General features: G+C 42.1%; 1 protein-coding gene across 4 annotated transcripts in view; it reads left to right on the plus strand.

Annotated features, from left to right (window-relative positions):
- Positions 1–2549: 2549 nt before the first annotated feature.
- The window catches only part of TRIM44 (tripartite motif containing 44), a 109185-nt gene continuing 88617 nt past the window's right edge, over positions 2550–23117 (plus strand). The window contains exon 1 of one of the 4 annotated variants that reach the window (XM_047690640.1): positions 2550–3692. In XM_047690640.1, the coding sequence (XP_047546596.1) occupies positions 3024–3692 (669 nt within the window). In that variant the 5' untranslated portion in view covers positions 2550–3023. The remainder of the gene's footprint in view (positions 3693–23117) is intronic. The other 3 variants (XM_047690641.1, XM_047690638.1, XM_047690639.1) reach the window with 3 other exon arrangements.

Below are 23117 nucleotides of genomic sequence, written 5' to 3' on the forward strand. Positions count from 1 at the left end.
GAAGGTCTGTCTCCCTGAGTCTGCCACACCTCATTGCCAGAATTTTATGAAGTCCGTTTTTAACAGTTCCATCAGCATCTTCCTCTTACCATAGAGGGTCCAAAGAAAAGATTGTGAAGTGTTCGATACTGAACAGCATAGTACAATCTTTTCACTTTCTGTCAGATAAAATTAAGAACAAACAACAACAACAATATGACCAAAAAAAGATATCCATCCCTCCCTACCAAACAGCCCGGACACAAAAATGTTCTTTTAAGACATTAAAAAATGTTTTCATTGAGGGCGCCTGGGTGGCTCAGTTGGTTAAGCGACTGCCTTCAGCTCAGGTCATGATCCTGGAGTCCCGGGATCGAGTCCCGCATCAGGCTCCCAGCTCCACGGGGAGTCTGCTTCTCCCTCTGACCTTCTCCTCGCTCATGCTCTCTCTCACTGTCTCTCTCTTCTCTCAAATAAATAAATAAAATGTTTAAAAAAAATTAAAAAAAAATGTTTTCATTGAAAAAATATTTTCTAAATGTGATAACATTATGTTTGCATAGGCTGTCATTTCCTTTTAAGCTCGGGGTGGTGGAAATAGCCAAGCAAGAAACACTATTCACTAGGTATATTAATGTTGATATTTGAGTTGACATTTGTTGAATTTTTTTTTTTTTTTCCAAATGGTGCATCAGTCCCTGTTTCAAATGCAGACATAGAATTAATTTCCAAAGAAATGAACTGGAGAAAATAGAAATGTATATGGAATCAGAACAAAACAAACCTTCTGATTCTGCCCCCCACCCCAACAGCCCAATATTCTATAGAATTGTTCTGAGGTTTAAAAAAACAAAAGATTTCAAAAATATAAATCTTTGACAAAAGCTGCACATGGATTAAGCATACATTATACATGTGGAGACATTGAAAATTATTTTAAATGATTTCTACCCCACCCCACGCCCTGGCATTTTTGCGAAAATCATATGAAATTCTAGCTCAAAATTACCTAAGGGAAGTCAATGGAAAACAAACACTACTCCATTCCCCTCCATTCTGCTCAACCACACCTCAGCCTCAACCTGGACAAGTTCAAAATACCCTTTTCCTCTCCTAAATACAAAACAAAAGCTCCAAAAAAAAAAAAAAAAAAAAAAAGGGATGGATGTAGGGGTTGTTTGTACTACCAGCAGCCAGCCAAAAATGCCTAATGTGTTAAAAATACGTTATGGGGCACCTGGCTGACTCAGAGATGAAGCCTGCAACTCTTTATCTCAGGGTGGTGAGTCTGAGCCCAACTCGGGGTGTAGAGATTACTTAAATAAACACATCTTTTAAAAAGTGTTTAAAAAGTCCTTCAAAGGGTCATTATATGCACTACATATAATTTGTTCTAATAACAGTAGTTAAAATCTAGTGAATACTTCCAGAAGACAGGCACCTTTACATTTCATTCACAAAGGAGCTCCATCAGGTAGATATTACCATTATTTCCATTTTACCTATTTTTTTTTTTTTTAAGAAGTGGAGAACGGAATGCTCAATTAATGTCTCCATGGTCACAAAGCCAATTAAATTGTGGCACCAGGATTTGGGAGCCTTCAAGAGAGGATCTTCCAAAACCAGCTTTTATTTTTATTTATTTATTTTTAAAGATTTTATTTATTTATTTGGCAGACAGAGATCACAAGTAGGCAGAGAGGCAGGCAGAGAGAGAGAGAGAGGAAGGGAAGCAGGCTCCCTGCTGAGCAGAGAGCCCGATGCGATGCGGGGCTCGATCCCAGGACCCTGGGATCATGACCTGAGCTGAAGGCAGAGGCTTTAACCCACTGAGCCACCCAGGCGCCCCCAAAACCAGCTTTTAAAACGCCACAAAAAGATCTGGCCTGATTCTTGGCTCTTCAGTGGTTGGTTAATAAATAACAGTCCTTTTCATTTCTCTTGGAACCCAGTCTGGATCTAGGTTGTCTCCTTACATAAAGGAAAATGAATGCACGTTGGAAGTCTCACTGGACAAATCCTCTCTCGCCACCTACTTCACCAGACATCTCAGAGGAACCCAAGGCAAGCTCTCAGAAAACGGCATAGAGGTTGCCACACTCGAGATTCCAAGCCCCTAAGAAGCAGGAATGCAAATAGATTTCGCAAACAGACAAAGTGTAGTATTGCTTTAGATCGAAAACGTCTGTTTGCAGAGCCTGACTCTGAAACTCCCTGAGCCTGGGAGAACAAACACAACCCTTCCCGGGGCCGTCTGAAAATCCCAGAGATCAGGTACAGGCTGGTTAAAAACAAAAGACAAAAAACAAAACAAAACAAAACAAAACAAAACAAAACAAAACAAAAAAAAACCAGCCAGTCCCGGCACCTTGCTGAACACCTGGCGGTGGGGGCTGGGACGGGCGGCGACGGACTGTCGGGACAGAGACTGACATGCACGCGTACACCTGCCTAGCGGCCTTGAGAAGTCAGGTGGACACCTCCGGGGCCCTGGGAGGCGGAGCCCGACTCCCGCCTCGGGAGCGAGCGGGAGACCTCCTCCATCCTCCCCCTCCTTCCGCGGCTGCCGAGCGTCCCCTACCCCGTCACCCCCTCCCCCGGCCGCGGAACGCGGAAAAGGGCCCTTGCCACTTTAAATGACTCAGGAAGTGAAAGGAGGCCGCCGGCAGCGAAAGGGAAAGCGGAACCGGGGCGCCTGGGCCATCGGCGAGGCGATCTCGCCGGGGGCAGCGCGAAGCAAGGCGGCGCGCGGCGCGGGGGCCGACGGGGGCGCGGGCCCGCCGCGCCGGAAGTGCCCGCGCCGGCGGAGGAAGCGCAGCGGGTGCTGAGCGGCGGAGCCGGCGGGAAGGCCTCTCGCTCCTCCGCCCGGCAGGGTCTGGCGGGAGCCGGCGGCAGTGGCGCCGCGGCCTCAAGCCTGCCCCGATACCCGGCGCGGCCAGTGCCCGGGACGGGACCCGGGCGGCGCGGAGGTCGGAAGGAAGCCGCGAGGAGGCCCGGCGCCGAGCTCCGAGGCCCAGCGGCCTGGGCCGCGTCACCGCAGCCACATGGCCTCGGGAGGGGGCGCGGCCTTCGAGGAGCTGCCGCACGACGGCACGTGTGACGAGTGCGAACCCGACGAGGCCCCGGGGGCCGAGGAAGTGTGCCGAGAGTGCGCCTTCTGCTACTGCCCCCGCCACGCAGAGGCGCACGGGCAGAAGTTCCCCAGCCACCATCTGACCCCGTACGTCCACGGCGCTGCCCAGGCCTGGACCGCCGGGGCCCCGGGGCAGGGTGACGCGAAGGAAGAAGCCGGGGCCAAGGTGGAGAATGAGCGGGATCTAGAGAGCGAGGTGGGGGAGGAGAGCGAGTCCGAGGAAGACAGTGAATCGGAAGAAGAGAGCGAGACAGAGGAAGAGAGTGAGGATGAGAGCGATGAGGAGAGTGAAGAGGACAGTGAGGAGGAGATGGAGGATGAGCAAGAGAGCGAAGCAGAGGAAGACAACCAAGAAGGAGAATCCGAGGCGGAGGGAGAAACGGAGGCAGAAAGTGAGTTTGACCCAGAAATAGAAATGGAAGCGGAGAGAGTGGCCAAGAGGAAGTGTCCGGACCATGGGCTCGATTTGAGCACCTATTGCCAGGAAGATAAGCAGCTCATCTGTGTCCTGTGCCCTGTCATTGGGACTCACCAGGGCCACCAGCTCTCCACCCTAGACGAAGCCTTCGAAGAACTAAGAGTAAGTATTGGGCATTCAGAACATAGACCTAGAGGTCAGGACACCTGGGTTTCAGCTTACGTGGCCTGCTTGTGGCCACATTTGCCTTCACCGTGACCTTAAAAAGCTAGTGTAGTCAACTTAATTGAGGCAGGGCTTACCCTCTTTCGGGTTGAACTCATTTGAGAATCAGATGCAAGTTCTGGACTCTGACTCGAGGAAAATATATGTACACACGAAGCCTAGTGTATGATTTCTGGAAAATTGCAAGCCTCTGGTCCGTGGATCCCAGTTAAAGCATTCTTTGGGAGTGTTGACCCCATAAGCCAATTCCCACAGCGTCACCGTTGTTGAGACTAGTGCCTGGACCCGGTAAGGCAGTCTCTTTGCCTCCTTGAGAATATGGGAAACTGTGCTTCAGCCAGATGAAACCAAGCAGACGGTTCCTTTGTAGTGAAGAGGTGGTGGTTTCCATATTAAGGTCCTATGTGTCCCCGGTTTCTTTTAGCTTCTCCACGTGTGATAATTGTTTGGAAAGGAGGATGAGAGGTTGGAGACAAACTTAGAATGGGAATGGGAGTTCCTGTGTCCTCCATCTTTGGCAGGGGGACAGGACCTTCATCTCTCTTGGACCTTGCTGATCTCCTAGAACAGTGTTTGGAAAGTCGTAGACATTATTAAATATTTTTTGGGCGAACAAATTTGCAAATGATTTGCCTTTTGTTTATGGTGTGGATGTTTGTAGTCAGTGAGAGAAATTGCTGGAGTTAACCAGGGAGGAAAGTTGGAGCAGAGTGACCAGTTCATTAGTGAATGTTGTCATAGTATGAGGACTTTTGTTTCCCTAAGCAACCTTGCAATTACTGGCACTGGGATAATAAATAGTTTGTTAACAAAAATCTCAACACAGGAGATTGTATTTTTTTAATTGTAAAATACACAAAGTGTATAAAATCATATGCACAGTCTAACAAAAAATTATAAAGCAAATTCTGATGTACTCTCTACCCAGATTAAGACATAGAATATTAGTATCAATATTGAAGACCTCTGCTCTTTCCAATCATAACCATTTCCCTTCCCCAAAGGAAACCATTTTCTGGACTTCTGTGGTAATATTTCCTTACTTATCTTTATACTTTTATCACATATGTAGGCATTCCTAAACTTACTTGAGCTTGACACAGTTGATGTTGTATTGTGCGTTCTTATGGGTTTTGCTTCATTATTTTCAGCATTGTGTTTGTGAGATTCATCCAGCGGGTAGCTGTGGTTTGTTCGTTTTCATTGTGTAGAGTTCCATTTTATGATTATGCCACAAATCACCTATTCTGTCAGTGATGAGCATTCCATTTCCAGATTCTGAGGTTTCTGCCTATTATAAACAATATTGGTAGAGGCATTCTTGTTCTTTTCTCCTGGTGAACATCTTCATATATTTAAATGAAATGTAAACCTAGGAGTGAGATTGCTGGGTCACAGACTGGGCATGTCTTAAATAGCACCAGATTTTGCCAACTGTTTTCCAAAGTGGTTGTACCAGTTTGCATTGCCATGAAGAGTGTATGAGAGTTCCGGTTCTGTATCATCACAAGCACTTGATATTGGAGAGTTAAAAAAAAATTTTTTTTAAACATTTTTTTAAAGAATTTATTTATTTGACAGACAGAGATCACAAGCAGGCAGAGAGGCAGGCATAGAGAGAGAGGGGGAAGCAGGCTCCCTGCTGAGCAGAGAGCCCGATGTGGGGCTCGATCCCAGGACCCTGGGATCATGACCTGAGCCAAAGGCAGAGGCTTTAACGCACTGAGCCACCCAGGCGCTCCGAGAATTAAAATTTTTGTCAATTTTGTGTATATGTATATCTTCTTGTGGTTTAATTTGCATTCCTCTAGTTACTCAGGACTTTGTGTATCTTTTGTATCTCACCTTTTGTGAAGTGCCTCATTCAGGGTTTTTTGTTCATTTTTCTCTTAGGTGGTCTGTCTTTCTCATTGACTTATAGAAGTTTATTCTGACTTCTTTGTTGTTTCTGTGGGTTGCAAATATCTTCTAGTCTGTTGTTGTTTTTTTTTTAAATTGTGCCTTGAGTAGAAGCTCTTCATGTTAATGTAGTAGAATTTATCAATAATTGTCTTTATTGTTAGTGCTTTTTGTGTCTTGTTCCACTTAGTATTGATTTTCCCATAGTGGAAATAGGGGCTCAATTTCATTTTTTCCCCTTACAGGTAGCCAATTGCCCTAGCAGCATTTATTGAAAAGCTTGTCTTTTCTACACGGATCTGCTGTGCACATGTCCATATGCCTGTGAATGTGTTTCTTGGGTCTTCTGTTCTGTACCATTGATCTGTTAGTGTATTTCTGTGTGAAAAACATGTTTTCTTGGTTACCATAGCTTTGTAACATGTCTTAATATCTGGTAGAGCAAGTCCTTCTATTTTGTTCTTCTAGAAGAGTGTCTCAGCCAGTTTTGGCCTTTTACATTTCTTAGGAGCATACTATAAAGTTGTATTAAGAAAGCCTGCAGAATGTTTTTTGTATTGCCTTGAGTTTATAAACCAATATATAGAGAATTAATACCATTCCAAGATAAAGTCTTCTCATATATTTAGGTCTAAATTGCCTCATGATAAAGTTTTGTCATTTTTTTTTTTTTCTGAAGGAACTTGTACATCATTTTGAAATTTATTCCTGGATACTTAAAATTTTATAGTATTATAAAAAAAATTAAAAACTTTTGTTTTCTAACTGATATAGGAAAATGATAACTTTTATGTATTTTGTGTTAAGATGTCTGCTGAATTCTCATAAATATTCTAATGTGTAGATTCATTCTACGTACATGATCATATTATCTGCAGAGAGGGACAGTTTTTGTTCTTTCCAATCCTTATATATGTTGTTTTTTTCTTGCCCTACTTTAGATAGGACCTCCAGTATAATGTTGAATAGAAGTGATAGTGGGTGTTCTGACTTGGTTTTAACTGATGAATAATTTACAACATTTCACACTTAAGTGTGATAGTGGTTTACTTTTTTTCACAGATATATTTCATCAGGATAGGAAAATTCCCTTTAATCTTAGCTTGGGAGTTTTTCTTAATTTTGAGTGGCTACTGAATTTTGTCAGGTGATTTTCCTGCATTCATTGGGGTGTTCATTTGATTTTACTCTTTTACCAGGTTAATGTGGTGAATTATGTTAATTGATTTTTTTAAATTTAAAAATCAGTAGTATGTTCACATGTCTCAGAAGTCTCTAGTTCACCTTTGTCTTTTTCACCTGGTTTTGTCCCCAACAACTATTAGTAACCACTTTTATTAGTTTTTTGCTCATCTTTCAAATGTTTCTTCTTGTTTCTGTACACAAAAACATGGGGTGGGGTGTGAAGGGTCTTATTTCCGTCCTTTTACATTACTGTATTTTACAATTAAAGCAGTTTTCATTTCTGGAATAAATGCAACTTGGTCATGGTGAAGTATCTTCATGTTTTAAAATTTGGTTTATTAATAATTTATGTAGGATTTTTTTCATTTTTATTTACGGGAGAAATAAGCTTGTAAATTTTCTTTTCTGTACTGCCTGTATGAGATTTTGCTATCAGGGTTATGTTGGCTTCGTAGTATGAGGCATTGTGTATTGCTTCTCACATAGATTCTCTCTTTTAATGCTCTGGAAGTGTTTGTATAAGATTGATTGGTATGTCGTCTGGATCTGAAAAGAGAAAGAGATAATTTTGTTATTTTGTTTTCTACAGTATTTTTGATGATGAATTCAATTTCTTTAATGGTTGTAGGTCTATCCAAGTTGTCTATTTTTCCTTAGGTCAGTTTTGATAAGTTACATTTTCCCAGAAGTTTGTCCATTTTTAACTTTTCATGTTTAACTTTTCAAATGTATTAGTATAAATTTGTGAACCATATTGTCTTACTATCTTTCTTTTTCGTACTGTAGCTTTCCTCTTTATTCCTGTAAGAATAGTAAGCCTGTTGGTCATAATCGGTCTTTGATAATTCCAGTATATGAAGACTTTGTAGGTCTCATCTGCTGTTTGTTTGTTTGTTTGTTTGTTTTAAGATTTTATTTATTTACTTGACAGAGAGAGAGAGAGAGATCATAAGTAGGCAGAGAGGCAGGCAGAGAGAGAGAGAGAGAGGGAGAAGCAGGCTTCCTGCTGAGCAGAGAGCCCAATGAGGGGCTCCATCCCAGGATCCTGAGATACGGCCTGAGCCCAAGGCAGAGGCTTAACCCACTGAGCCACCCAGGTGCCCCTCTGCTGTTGTTTTTGATGGTATTTTTCATGTTTTTTCATTTCCTTTTGTGTTATGTTTGCACAGCTCTTCATTGCCTTTGAAAAATTATTTGTGGGGATTTCCCAAGCCTTGGCATGAAGCTGTATTCTTCGAAAGAGGATTGAGTTTGCTTGTGCTAAGGCCTGAGAGTACAATTTGTTTGGAACCCCCTTTAAACTAAATGAATTGCTTGAGATTTCACGGATCAGATTTTCAGGAGGTACCTGCCCAAGTTTACAACTTCTTAAAGATTTCATTTTCAGGGTGTTTGGGTGGCTCATTCGCTTAGGTCATGATCCCAGGGTCCTGGGATCAGGCTCCCTGCTCCACCAGATACCTGCTTCTCCCTCTTCCACTCCCCCTGCTTGTGTTCCCTCTCCTGCTGTGTCTCTCTCTGTCAAATAAATAAATAAAGCCTAAAAAGAAAAAAAAAAAAGATTTCATTTTCATCCAGCCTTGCAGCTCCCCACCTCCTACTGTTCAGCTCTAAGGCAACACTCCCACAGACCCCTTCAGAGGGTGAGATAGCAAGTTTCGTTTGTCTTTACTCTAGGATTTTACCCTGGTAGGGGTGAGAGCATCCCAAGTCTATGTGGAAAGGGTCTCTTTTAAGTCTTACTCTGAGGGCATCTGGTCAGCTCAGTTGGTGGAGTATCTGACTCTTGATCTTAAGGTTGTGCGTTCGAGTCTTACATTGGGTGGAGACATTATTTAAAAAACAAATTAAAAAAAAATGTCTCACTCTGAGCATGCCATCAGCTTTGCTTTCTCTAACCTTCTCCTCTTCCACCTCACTGTGCACCCCCTGTGAAATGCACAGCGCAGTTTAATGCAGATCAGTAATATCCTCAGATCAAGAGCTGCTTCACGTACTCTTCTTCTTTTTAAAAATATTTATCTATATTGAGAGAGAGAGCGAGCACAAACGAGAGGGAGGGAGAGGCCCTCTCCCCACTGAGCCATGTCCCCATGTGGCACCTGATTTCAGGACCCTGAGATCATGACCTGAGCTGAGGGTAGCTGCTCAGCCAACTGAGCCACCCAGACGCCCCTCCTGCACTCTTACTTTGTCAACATTAGAACAATATTGGTAACTAAACTATAGATATTATTAGAATTTCACCAGATTTTCCTCTAATAACTTTTGTACCAGGACCCTGTGGTCACATTACATTTTTTTTTTTTCTTTGCCTTTGATGACCTTGATAGTTTGGAGGAGTGCTAGTCCGGTGTTGTGTAGAATGTCCCTTAGTTTGGATTCGTCTGATGTTTTCCTCATTGTGAAACTGAAATTAATGGGGTTTGGGGCGATATAAATTCTCTTTTTTGCTTTGCTTATTTTACTTAGCAGTGTGTCTTGGAAATCACTCCATAGATATATCTGTTTATTTATTTATTTATTTTTTTACAGCTACAAATAACTCCATTGTACGTCATTCGTTTTAATCTTAATTTATGATACTGTATTTTTCAACTCTAGAATTGTTATTTGGTTATTTTTTAAAGCTCTATTTCTTTGAATCTTTTGGGGTTTGGCTTTACGTTACATTTTCATGATTCTTTTCATGTCTCATAATTTTTCATCCAATACTAGACATTGTGTTTAAAAGAACTGTAGACACTAGAGTACTATTTTCTTTTCTCCCCCTCAGAAAGGGTATGCCTTGTATTCTATTAGGCAGCTAGGATGAGAGGCTGATTATTTTGATCCAGTAAAGATTGGTGCTTGATCAGAGCTTGGTTGCAGCTTTAATTAGTTTCAGTTCATTCTGGTTTCAAATTTTTTGAGGCCAGTGTACATTTGCTTATTGGAAGAGAGTAAGGCTCCTGGAATATTAAAGGTAGCCCAGCATGATGATGGTGAGGGACCAGGGTCTTTGTTATGTTGCATTCATTCAGCAAGTATGTATGGAGTATTGCCCAAGGGCATGGGAGCTTCTAGCACTTGGGATATAAGAGTGAGCAGAATGGAAAAAGTCCCTAGTTCTATTGGAGCTTACATTGTACTAGAAGGAAATTGAGAAAAATAAATTAGCAAATAAACATGTATAAGTGTTATAAAGAAAAAATGAAACAGTGCAGGGTTAGAAAGGGACAGAAAGTATCCTAGCTCTGCCATTTGCTTTTTGACATTGGGCAAGCTATGTAACAGTTTGGCCTTATTTCCATGTATCTGAAATGGGTATGAAGTTATGAGATGAAACAGGATTTTCATGTGGATAAAATGGTTTAGTTTGTGATAAGACACTTAAAGAATGCTTAACACATTGTAAGTTCTCAGTTACAATGTAAGTTACCTGCTGTTTTTATTACTAATATGAGGAGTCTGGTTAAACATACTTCTTTAAAAAAGATTTTATTTATCCATTTGACAGAGATCACAAGTAGGCAGAGAGGCAGGCAGAGAGAGAGGGGGAAAGTGGGTTCCCCGCTGAGTAGAGAGCCTAAGGAGGAGGAGGATGCGAGCCTCGAACCCAGGACCCTGTGATCGTGACCTGAGTTGAAGGCAGAGGCTTAACCCACTGAGCCACCCAGGCGCCCCTAAACATACATGTTTAGATAGCTTCATGCCTAACTGGGTCGTGAGTGGCTGGTATTGGTGGAGGAAGGCCAGATTGTTGCCAGATTTACTTAGAGTAAAGCAAACTTCAGAATGGACAGAGAACCAAGGTGACTGTATGGAAAGAGGGACCTGAGGGCTGGGCCAAAAGAACCAAGGTGAGCACTTTGAAAGTACAAAATTTACACTTAGTCCTTGGAGTGACTTTTATTTTATTTTATTTTTTTAAGATTTTATTTATTTGACAGAGAGTGAGAGAGCACAAGCAGGGCTGACAGTGGGGAGAGAGAGGGAGAAGCAGACTCCCTGCTGAGCAGGGGGCCTGATGCAGGGCTCGATCTCAGGACCCTGGGGTTGTGACCTGAGCCGAAGGCAGACACCTAACCTTCTGAGCCACCCAGGCGCCCCTGGAATGACTTTTAAAGTCCTGCCTCTCCTCCTATGCTGTATTTATTTCTTCTTTGCTCAAGAGGATTCTGTCTCCAAGGGTTTTTGTGGGTCCACATTTGAACTAACGTGTGTTCCAGCTTTATCATAGAAATATAGTTATACAGCCCAAATTATGACCTCTCTTTGAGTTATATAACCTCCCATTCAGATATGCAGGTTTCTCTTACCATAATTTCTGGCTTTGAAAATGGGTCATTGGGTCTGACAAAGGAACTTGATCTGGCTTATGGATTTATTCATAAGAAAATTCTTATATTGTCAAGGGGATTTGCAGTCATAGCTACTTAATGAGTCATTTTTGTTGAACAATAAAAGTGCAATTAGATGTTCTCAGAACTCTAGACCAGTAGTTTTAAAAAAAATTGAACTTAATCTACAATGAGAGAGGTATATTTTACATTGTAGCTTTGTTTACACACACACACACACACTTTTAAATAACTCAAATGGAACACTGTATGTCTTATGAGATATGTTTTCTGTTTTTGTTCTATTCTGTTAAAAACTTTTAGATTCTCGCACTAAACTGATTATATTGCACATTAATGGGTATGTCCTGTGATTTGAAAAGTGTGTGTCTAGTGCACTGTAGAATCACTGAAGGAAAGGCAGAGTTATAAAATGGCTAAGGGACAAGTGGTAGGCAGAGTTCCCAGCAAATGCTTGTGAGCATCTGTGGAGTTCTTAACATGACTCTGTTATGGATAGATCTGAAGGGTTTGAAGCCACACCCTTTGCCCTTGAGTGTGCCTTTAAGGTGGTTATTTGGGGAGAAGAATGTTTGGTTAAGGGCATGGGGAACAACTGCAGAGAAGAGCTAGTGAGGGAGCACTATTAGTGGGGTGGTTAGAAGGATCCAGGCATATGCTCCGAACAGCTGTGGCTCTAGGTATGTCAGTGCCGCATCCTGTAATGGTCCATGACTGGCTGTTTAGTCAGCGTGTAAGAAGCAGCTCTGGTAGGGGGGCAGAAGGCTGAAGGTCTGCCAAAATGTGCCTATTTATATTATTTTTAATTGTCTGAAGGGTTGGGTTATCTTCTAATAAAACCATGAAGCACTGGCCACAGAATGTTTCTGTGTCTTATTTATTTGTTTAGAATAAGACACACTAAGACTAAGGTAAAGGGAATGGCTTCCTGTCAGTTGGAGCAGCCCTGTATGGTTCTGTGGAAGATTTATGAGAGAGGTCTACAGTTCTGGGATTGCTCATGTGAGTCTACCCTTCAAAATGTACTTTCTTAAGCTGTGATAAGTCTTGAAGTTAATACAGTGAAGAGGACAGAAAGGGCCTTAACTTTCACGGAGTTCACCCTCCAGCTGGGGAGAAAGAGAGGTAATTTGGGATGGTAGTGTGTCCTGTGAAATCAGCAAGTCATAGTAGTGAGGGAGTGAGTGGCAGGGCAGTGGCATAGCAGACCATTTTGATGAGGTAGTCATGGAAAGCATTTCTGAGCATATGATTTTGGGTAGAGACCTGAATTCATGAGATCTAGCAAAGATCTAGGAAAACCCTTCTTTTGTGTTGCCAGTTGAGTACTGCTTGTGCAAAGTTCAGTGATTCGTAGCAGAGACGATTGCTTTGGTTCCTGCAACTTTTCATAAAAGGATAGTTGGCTCTGGAAGTGAGAAGAATAACACAATTCTAGGAATTGTAATGTTCTGTTAGCACAGGTGACAGTACTACCCTGTGGAGGGAGTATGAGCTTGTGGGGAGGGCCTGGAGGGCTTCTGCAAGATTAAACACAGGAGAAAAGCTGTCTCATTGTGCCCTGTTCAAGTGTAGACGCTTTGTATGATCTTCATTATTAAAGTTATACCTTATAATCTAAAACTTAAGAAAAATTGTGGGAGGGACACCTGGGTGGCTCAGTCAGTTGAGCGGCTGCCTTTGGCTCAGGCCATGATCCCAGGGTCCTGGGATCGAGTCCCTCATTGGGCTCCTTGCTCATGGGGAGCCTGCTTCTCCCTCTCCCTCTGCCCCTGCTCATGTGCACTCTCTCCCCCGTCGCTCTCTGTCAAATAAATAAATAAATAAAATCTTAAAAAAAAAAAAAATTCTGGGAGAAGAGTGGTTAAGGCAGAAAGAATAGTGAATGCAAAGTTGTTTTTTTTTTTTTATTTTATTTATTTATTTGACAGACAGAGATCACAAGTGGGCAGAGAGGCATGTGGGGAGGGTGGGGAAGCACACTCCCCCCTGAGCAGAGAGCCCAATGCAGGGCTTGATCCCAGGACCCTGAGATCATGACCTGAGCCAAAGGCAGAGGCTTAACCCACTGAGCCACCCAGGCACCCCGTGAATGCAAAGGTTCTAAGGTGGAGGTGAACTCTGGGTATTAGAGGGGCAACAAATAGGTCATTATGAAGTAGCGGGGAGTGAAAGAAGAGTAGGAGGTGAGGTCAGCAAAGTAAACGGTGTGTTTCTCACCTTGGTATCACATTTCTGAATAATCTGTGAAGGGTAATTCTTCAGAAAATACCTGTGACTGGCCCCGTCCCTGCCAGTTAAATCAAAATCTCCAGGATTTATCAGGTATTTTGTAGAAGGTCCTTTTATTGAGATTCGTCTTGTGTTCATCTTATGATTAGACTAGAGTTAGTGGTTTGGGGGAGGAAGACCACAGAGTTAAGGGTGCATACTGTCAAGATCACTATCACGGTTGGTGTCGGGGAGCCAGAACAGATTAATAGCTTGCACTTATTATATATTACTTATGGTTAGACACTGTTCTAAGCTCTTTATTATATTATTAATTTGGTCCTCATAACAATCCTAGAGGTCCATTATTTATTTTTATTTAAAGATTTATTTACGTAAGAGAGAGAGAAAGCACGCGTGTGAGCATGAGCTGGAGGGGCAAGAGGGAGAGGGAGAGAGAATGTCAAGCAGATTCCGCACTGAGTACAGAGCCAATGCGGGGCTTCGTTTTGCCATCATGACTTGAGCTGAAACCAAGAGTCAGACACTTAACCAACTGTGCATCAAGGTGCCCCGAGGTACATTTTATTATTATCTCTATTTTAAGAAGGAAGGAAACTGAGGCATAGGGAGATCACATAACTTTCCCAGGGTCATAGTTGGAAAGTGGCAGAGCTTAGCCAGGAGTCTTAACAGCTGACTCCTGAGAAAAGGTCCAAGCTTTTCTTCTCTTTCCCCCAAGAATCCAGTGCCACCTTTTTCTCTTCCCGACCTCTTGATCAAAACAGAATGGGTTAATGGGGATTATAGATTACTAGATTATTGCTTTTCAGGGTAAGGTTGCTGATGAGTAGTCTTACTATTCTTAAACCCCTCTGCGAATAAAGGACCGTGTGCCTGTGGCACCAGCTTTTCTTGACTACAGCCCACAATACAGAAGTTGCCCTGTCTATTCATTGGTGTACCTTTTCTCCTCCCTTGCATCTGACCCAGGATTGGGAAGCCAGAGGTGAATCTGTGTCAGTGTTCAGTGTGTCTTCTGCTTGAACTTACAGTTCAGTCTGAGATGACCAGCTCAGTTTCATATTCTTGTCCCAGTTGGTTCTTTGAATATCCAGAGCCACAGTCTACTCTTGTGTGGCAGGTAGGAGCACAGGTGCTCAGCGACTCTCTGAAGAGAGGACAGAAGATATACAAGGAATGGGTGGAACAAAAGCTTTGGTCCTGATATGTGGGGTAGAGAGGAGAATGCGATAGGAAACACAGAACTCTGGCCCTGGAGGACTTAAATCCTTTGTATGTGTGTTTTATTTTTGGTTTTGGTTGTGTGTGTATCACTGTCATAGGGATCAAGCCAACATGGCATCAAAGAAAAAATATTAATATTGATGTCCTTTACAGATGTCACAAAATGAATGAAGAATTAAAAAAAAAATCCTTCAAATATGCTAAAGCCTCAATCCATACCATACGCCAGATAACCATATTCTTGTTGAACATTAATTATATATTAAACTCACTTCGGATGTGTTTAGCTAGTTTTTGATCAGGTAGCAGTGTAATCTGCTTTTAACTTCAATAGAGTATTAGAGAAAATATTCATTTTAATGTTACAAGCTATAGCATATGGTTAACGTTAAAGACTGGTAGTTTAAGTTAATCCTACTTATCTGATTAATTTTTGAGCATTTGTCGTGAGCTGTGTGATGAATATGGAGAATAAAGAAAAGCTTTTGACATCAGGAAGCTTATAGTCTAAAGGAAAGATAGTCTTTTCAAGTGCTTATTTGTGTGTAAATAGAGGAGCAGTACAAACATCAAGCTATGCAGGGCTCAAAAAAAAGAGAAATTAATTTCAGGTGAAAACACGGAATCAGGAAAACATGGAATCAGGAAAGATTTTGTGGCAGGAATGGTATTCAAGGTGGACCAGATGGGTAGAATTTTACTAGGTAAATACAAACTAGACTGTTAGATAGCCCTCCTGTGTTCCCATAGCAACAGCCTATACACATTCAGTGTAGCATTAGTTATAGTATACTCTATCGATGTTACTTCTTTCCATGTTTGACATGGGTTATAAACTCTTCTGGGGTCACTACTTTAAGTTATCTTTATGTTCCCAGTACCTAGCACAGTGCCTGTTGAGTAGTAGATGTACATGGAATATTTTGGTGAATATATGAAATGAAATATGTCATCTAGTCCCAGGGTGTTGATGAACTGAAAGAGATAGTATTGCATAATCATTTAGTGTTTCAATGTTTACATTAGTTCACCTGCATCTAATACAAGGAAATAATTTGGAAAAATCCAAAATAATAGCAACTCAAACAAGATATTCATTTCTCTCTGTAAATGAAGTCTGTATATAAGCAGTTTAAGGCTGGTGTGGAGAAACTGTGATGTTATTAGGAATCTAGGCTCTTTCTAGCTCCACTCTGCTACCCTTAAGGTGTAGCGCTTGTCATGGACCAAGTTGACTGCTGGAGTTGAGCCAGCACGTCCAAGTTCCAGGATAGCAGGCATAGGAAAGTGAAGAAGGGCACACCCTTCTGTTTTAAGGAAACCCCCCAAAAGTTGCACATGTAGCTGCTTATGTTTCATTGGCTAGAGTCAGTCCTGTGGCCTTATTTAGTTGAAAGCGAGGCTAGGAAACAGTCTTTTCTCTAGGCTACACTATGTCCAGCTAAAAGCTGGTGTCTGTTGCTAAGGAAAAATGGGAGAATGAATATAAAGGACCAAGCAGTCTGGCATTAGTTGGCTTTGCAATCTATGAATTTGAGTACTTATTAGCTGTGTCATGTTGGGTAATTCACTCAGCCTCTCTGAGTCTTGGTTTCCTCACCTGTAACATTGGCATAATAATTGTTTCTCCTTGTCGGGTTATAGTGAGGAACAAAGATCATGCGTGTAAGGAGCTTAGCATAGTACCTGGAAGATAGTAAGCCCTCAGCTGTTGGTGGCTCATTCTTAGTACCATTATAAAGCCATCTAAGGTTCTATTCCGAGTTCAGTTCCAAACCAGTTAGTCTGGCGGCAGTAGAAGTTCTGGACACCAAGTTTCTTTGGGTGGAAAGTGTTCAGCCCCCTCTCCTTCTGCGCCTTCTGCCTGCCTTATTCTGGTGGGGAGATAGGCTGGTGAAAAAGTTGTCTTTGAGAAGAGGCTCCTGTATGTTTCAGTGTCCTGCTGGTGCCTTATGCACTAGCTAACCAAAACACAGCTGGTACGTCTCATTTTAGGTTCACAAGTCTTGCCGGTTGTCCTCTTTAAATTCTGTTTTACATTCTGAACTGTGGGAAATTTTTATAGAAGCAGAGGGGAGGCAGGGGCGATACGCTCTTTATTTTCTGGTTAGGAAATAGCCTCCATTTTCTTTCCAGGAGGCAGTCATGGGGAGAGAGATTATAGACACCCCTCTGTTCTCCTCTCTGTCCTTTGGGTCAGTATGAATGCTGGTGCGGTGTAACCTGTGTTGAGTGGTAGACTCTGACTTCACGTGCGTGAAGTATGAAAATACTGGTCTTCAGCTGAGGTTATAAAACTAAGACAGTCTAGAAACTCTGTCTGCTGTTGGATTTTGAGGCTCTTTACAGTGATGAGAGTATAGTAATAATAGTTATTGAGTGGTTTTAGTTCAGGTGCTTTTCACTCATTGTTTCCATTGATCTCAGTACAACTCCTATAATACACTATGTTACTACGATTCTCATGTTATGGATGAGGAAACTGATGCTCAAAGAGGTTGAGTTTTTTGGTAGGTCACCTAGCTAGGAAGTAGGAGGACTAGAGTTTAATCCCAGGTCTGATGCCAAAGTACATGTTCTTTCCACCCCCATGTTGACTCTACTCCCCCATTTAAATTATTCCCACTTATATCTAAACTTTAAAGTTGTACTAACAGTCTTCTCATGTTTACCTTCCATATGAAAGTACTTAATAGATACTTTCTGAATATTCTAAAACTGTTTCTTTTCTACCTGAAATTTTCTTCCTAGATATTTTACAAAGTATTTTGATTAATAACAGACTGTTTTGTCATTTTTTTCTGTTCAACCTTCTCTAGCTCAGTACTTGGTACTTAGTAGTGCCCCAATATGTTGTTATTCAATTAATAATAACAACAACAATGTTAACTAAAACTTACTGAGAACTTAGTATGTGCCAGGTTCTGTACTATAAGCTTCCTACATGTTACCTCATCCAATTTTTACCACAGTTCTTTGAAGTAGAATATTTACTAAGATATTTTTATATAGTGTTCGAAGTTAGTAGCATGATGATTTTTTCTTTGATTCAGTCATTCAATCAGGTATGGTATTTGGAGCAGTAGGGAATTTACCAGTGAGTAATTCTAAATTCCTGTTTTCTTAGAGCTTATATGGTATGAGCAAAACAGACGTAAGGAAGTTCAACAGTAAAGTATATTTCAAATGATGATAAGATAAATACTAGGAATAACAAACTAGGGGAAGGAGGAGGAGAATGACTGGATGGGGGAAGGAGTGGGGAGCTATTTAAGGCTGTGAGGAGGAGTTGTTTGAGATAGTGACTTGGGTAGAGTTAAAGCCAGTGATGGGAAGCTCTGAGGGCATAGTGACCCAAATGGAAGGAATAACCTGTGAAGAGGATCTGAGATGAAGTGAGCTGCTGGGAGATAAAAAGGATGGCTGGAGGATAACTTAGTAAGGGTGGAGATGAGGCATTAGTAGTTGAGGTCAGATTACCTAGTAGGTCGTGAGGAGGACTTTGGATTTTATTCTGAGTAGCCACAGACTATTTAAGCAAGGGAGGGAGGGGTATGACTTACATTCTTAGAATTTCACTCTGGTGTCTGTGTGGAGGTGGATGGTAGGGTAGCAAGAACGAGAACAGTGCTGTTGCTTGGCCTGGGGAGTAGTACCGGTGATGAATGATGAAGAGTAGTTGGAGGTGGCATGTGTTTTTGAATTAGCTTGAGAAAGACTTGGTGATGGGTTTCTCAGAACCAAAAATGATTTCGGATCTGAGCAACTGTATAAAGGTAGTTGCCTGACGTAGGAATGGACTTGGAGTTGGAAAATCAAGTACCAAAAAAAGAAATGTTGGTAAAGAATTTTTATACATGACATGGTGATAAATTCAGTTTTGGGGCACCTGGGTGGCTCAGTGGGTTAAAGCCTCTGCCTTCGGTTCAGGTCATGATCCCAGGGTCCTGGGATCAAGCCCCTCATCGGGCTCTCTGCTCGGCGGGGAGCCTGCTTCCTCCTCTCTCTCTGCCTGCCTCTCTGCCTGTTGTGATCTCTGTCTGTCAAATAAATAAATAAAAATCTTTAAAAAAAGGCAATTCAGTTTTGTTGTCTTTTGACAAGGCCTTAGCTTTCTGATTTGATTCCTTAGGAGGACTTGTATATTCTATCTTTTGGGCCTTTTCCACTGTTTCCCCCCCAAAAACCTTTTTTTGTAAAAAAGTTGGGTTGTTTTTTTTAAAGCATGTTACCAACACAAGGCCAGTGGAATAGGAAAAAAACCAAAACAGCCAGCCAGTATTCTTTCTGAATGCAGCATCTTCTGATTTTTTATAATACACAATTCAATATTTAGGAGCCAGTTTAGGATGTTTAAGTGATTAACATTTACAGTTCTACGGACAAATTACTGTTCTTTTGGTGCCCAGCTAGTTATTGGCATTAGACTAGACTAACTCCCATAAACCTACAGAGATACTTCTTGTCAGGAGACAAGTCAAGAGACACTTTCTGTCACCTACCATATTCCACCTTTGTTTCTGTTCCTCACACATTTTCAAAGGACGTTTACATTAAAATGAACTGTACTACTGTTTTGTTTTTGGGGTAAATGGCTGGACATATGTTTATGAGGTGTTCTCAACCCCTTTGAAGAGAGACATCCCAGGTTTTTGGAGTTCAAATACAAGAACCCTTGGAGGTATAAAACCTTCAGAGTGTTACTTCCAGGGATAGCAACTTCAGATGCCTGCAGGGAGTGGAAAGGTAGTGGAAATGCAGGAAGCAAACCCGGGGTAACCGTGGCAAACTGGAGAGAGCGCGCCTGGTGTAAAGTGGGTAGCTGCAGGCTTGGCTTCTGCCAGTTGCTGCCATTGGGAACGGGAGCCCAGTATAGTCCGATCTTTCAGATTTTCAAAAGAAGCTAGAAATCTTTTCTGTTAGGTCATATCTCCTGATTTTTAAATGCTGGCAACTTATTTAAAATTCCCAGTATGCTGTGTGGGATAAGACTCTACAAGTCCAGAAAAAAAAAAGTTCTGTAGGCTGCAGGCTACAAATCTGTAGATTCTGATTTGGTCCATTTTCTTTCTTCACAGATTGAGAAATAGAAATCCAAAGATACAAAATGACTTTTCCAGGCTCACATAGATAGAGTCGGAAGTAGGAGTAGAGCCTGGGTCTTTTTTCTCTGGATGCAGTTGTCTTAAAATGGAAAGTTAAACTGTTTGGGTACTCAGAGGAAAAGTAATGTCTCTTTCCCAAGAAAAGTGCATGTACGTTCTAAATTTTGTATACAGTTTTAGGGGTTTTAAACTCCCTGAAATCTGTACATAAACACCAGATAAAGAACTCTCTCTTGTACCTGCTGGTTCATATGTTTGCAGTGTAAGGGGAACAGTGCTCCAGTATTTATTTAAGCAAACTCACGTAGAGAGGCACTGTAGAAGCCGTAGGTCTGTCCTCCCTTGCTCACTCCCACCTTTATGTGTTCTAAATCTTAGACAGTAGGACCACCTTTAGCTAAGTCCAAGACCCTTCCTACTACTGTCTGCAATACCAGTCCCTCCAATCATTTCTTTTTTTTTTTCAAAGATTTTATTTATTTATTTGACAGAGAGAGAGAGATCACAAGTAGGCAGAGAGGCAGGCAGAGAGGGGGAAGCAGGCTCCCTGCTGAGCAGAGAGTCCGATGTGGGGCTTGATTCCAGGACCCTGAGATCATGACCTGAGCTGAAGGCAGAGACTTAACCCACTGAGCCACCCAGGTGCGCCCCTCCAATCATTTCTTTCAGGTCTTTTACATACATATATAGTACCCATGGAGAGTAACAGTTTTGCTTTTTTTTTAAAATTATATTTATAGTAGGTATCCTTTTGCAAGTTAAAAAAAAATCATTATGTCTTGCCTTGTATACAGGCACAAAACAGATCTACTTCATTCTTTTTATTTGCTAGATTATATTCCACACTTTGCTAATTCCAGAGCTTACTTAGCCACCCACAGTTAATGGATGTTTAGAATGTTTCCAGTTTTTTTGGTACTACAGAAAGTGCTACCATGAATATTTCTGTGCGTGCCTACTTGACACAGGAGCTGGGTTTTCTTTAGGGGATAAAGAGAGAAATGGCCTGGCCAGGTATGTGATTTCAAAAGTAGCTTCATCATTTTGTATCAGCAATATAGTTTTTCCAAAGTCCCCAGTTTTTCCAAAGCCCTTCATCAATTGATATCCGATCAGAACTTTTTTTCAAGATGATTAAGAAATATCTTTTTTTTTTTTAAAGATTTTATTTATTATTTGACAGAGATCACAAGTAGGCAGAGAGGCAGGCAGAGAGAGAGAGAGAGAGAGGGAAGAAGCAGACTCCCCGCTGAGCAGAGAGCCCGACGTGGGGCTCAATCCCAGGACCTGGCAGAGGCTTTAACCCACTGAGCCACCCAGGCGCCCCTGATTAAGAAATATCTTAATTGCTAGTAAGTTTGAGCATTTTTTACACCTTTTAATATGTATCTTAGCCATTCTGCATTTCTGTTATGTTCAGATTTCTTTTGGGCTTATTTGACTTTTTCTTATTTATAAGAATACCTTTCTGTATTTCCGTATGTGTTGTTGACACCAGCCCCTTCTGTTGTATGTATGTAAATCTTTTTCATTTGGATAGTTCTGATCCTGGTTTTGATCCTGACTGACTAGCTTTGTGATTTGGCCGAGAATCATTTGACTTCCACAGAGCCGTTGTTGACCAGTGTAAAGTGAGAACACACCACCTCTTAGTTACCGTGTAATTGCGAATTGCCAGTGTGTATGAGCCCTGTGATTTGTAGGTTCCTCATTTGATTTCCATGAGCCATTTTCTCAGCTGTGAAGTGTGAATACCCTAAGTTTTTAGGTTTATCCTGAAATGCCAGTGAAAGAGCATATAAAAGTGCTTTGAAGAATAAAGAGCAAAATTTCAAGTGTAAGACATTTTGTCCTTTCCTTTGCTTTGTTACGATTCATGGCTTTTGTGAAGCATGCTACATCTTCACAGATTAATCAGACTCTGAGAGGTGGGTGTCACAGCATAGCACTTGTCTCTTTTTATTCTACACTCTTTCAGGGCAGGAAGGAGGTGTGTAAACAAGATATGTTTACATTGAACTCCTGTGTTCTTGGAAGGTATTGGGTGGGATGGAGGTGGAGAAGAGCGATATCAGGAGACTCGGAGTTCACCACCCATAGTGCTGGCTGCAAGGGCTGACACAGTAGAACCTGAACATTTATGGAACCAGATGTCTATAAGGTTAGAATTAGCCGCCCTTTGTTACTGTCACGGTCCACCTCTCAATTAGAACACAGGTTTCAGAGGCAATTGTTCTGTTCCACCACAGTAGGGAAGTATGAGGGTGTAATTTCTGACCCTGGTTATTACCTTTTGGCTGATGACTGCCTTTTCAGACAGATAATTCACTAAAACATGATAACCACCCTTTGCTCTGGGGACACTCAATCTCAGAGACCACCTTAGACTTAGATAACCCTGCGCCCCTGCCCTATGCTGCATGCTTTAGAGGGCCCTTCCTGTAGAGGGCCATGCCCGTTCCCTTCTGGATGACTCTCCAAGTACCCAGGACCCAAGAATTACCAGACAAAATGTCTCGAACCTGCTTTCGAGGCCTGCAGAGCCTTTTTCTGAGTCTGTCTTCCCAAAGATGGATCAAGCCATTAGCCTCTCCCCCTGATGTGTGCATTACTAGGTCCCAGATGTGGCCAAGGGTGACTACTTAGTACACCCACAGCTGAGGTGTACTAACATGACATCTGTATACAAGGCTTCTCGAGGTGCAGAACGTGTGTGGGGGAAAGAAAGGAGGTGAATCTGGGGCCAGGGTCTTCCACTTAATAATTTTGCTCCAGCCCTGCAGCTATTGGAGGCAGGTCTGCCCAGGGAAGCCTCTCTTTTCTGACCATCTACTTATTTGACAAGTAAAACAAAAACAAAAACACACTGAGAATGTTTTCTTCACCACCCATTTTAGACACTGAGTATAGCTGACTCAACAGAGACCCCAGTTAGTCTCTGAGAATAATTCTCAAAGCAGGGGTATGGGTTGGAATGGGTGAATTTCCTGAAGGGAGAGTATCCGTGCATCTTCTTCTGTCTCTCCCCTGGGTAGGCGCTGCTGATGCTTGGTGAAAAGGAGGGAGGATTCTGCTGACACACTGTATTTTTATAAAAGAAGGCTAAGGTTTCCCTTATCTCTCCACACAAGGCACATCTGCCTGCAGACGTGCTGTCTGCTTCTGAGGGATGCCTTCATCGTTCTGTTTCTTTTCTGAATGTTTTAAGGCACAGTTTTGGTGCATTCCTTTCTGTTCTCTAGAGCCGGGGGCGTGGGAGTCATAATATATCAGGGCTCTTGCTGAAGAGCTTAAAATGGGCGCTGGCAGCTGGGATGTGGGGGAAGAGAGCTTTCCAGAGACAAGTGACCTGCTTGTTCAGCCAATGAGAA

The sequence above is a fragment of the Lutra lutra genome, chromosome 10, assembly GCF_902655055.1.
Source record: "Lutra lutra chromosome 10, mLutLut1.2, whole genome shotgun sequence".
Classification (NCBI taxonomy): domain Eukaryota; kingdom Metazoa; phylum Chordata; class Mammalia; order Carnivora; family Mustelidae; genus Lutra; species Lutra lutra.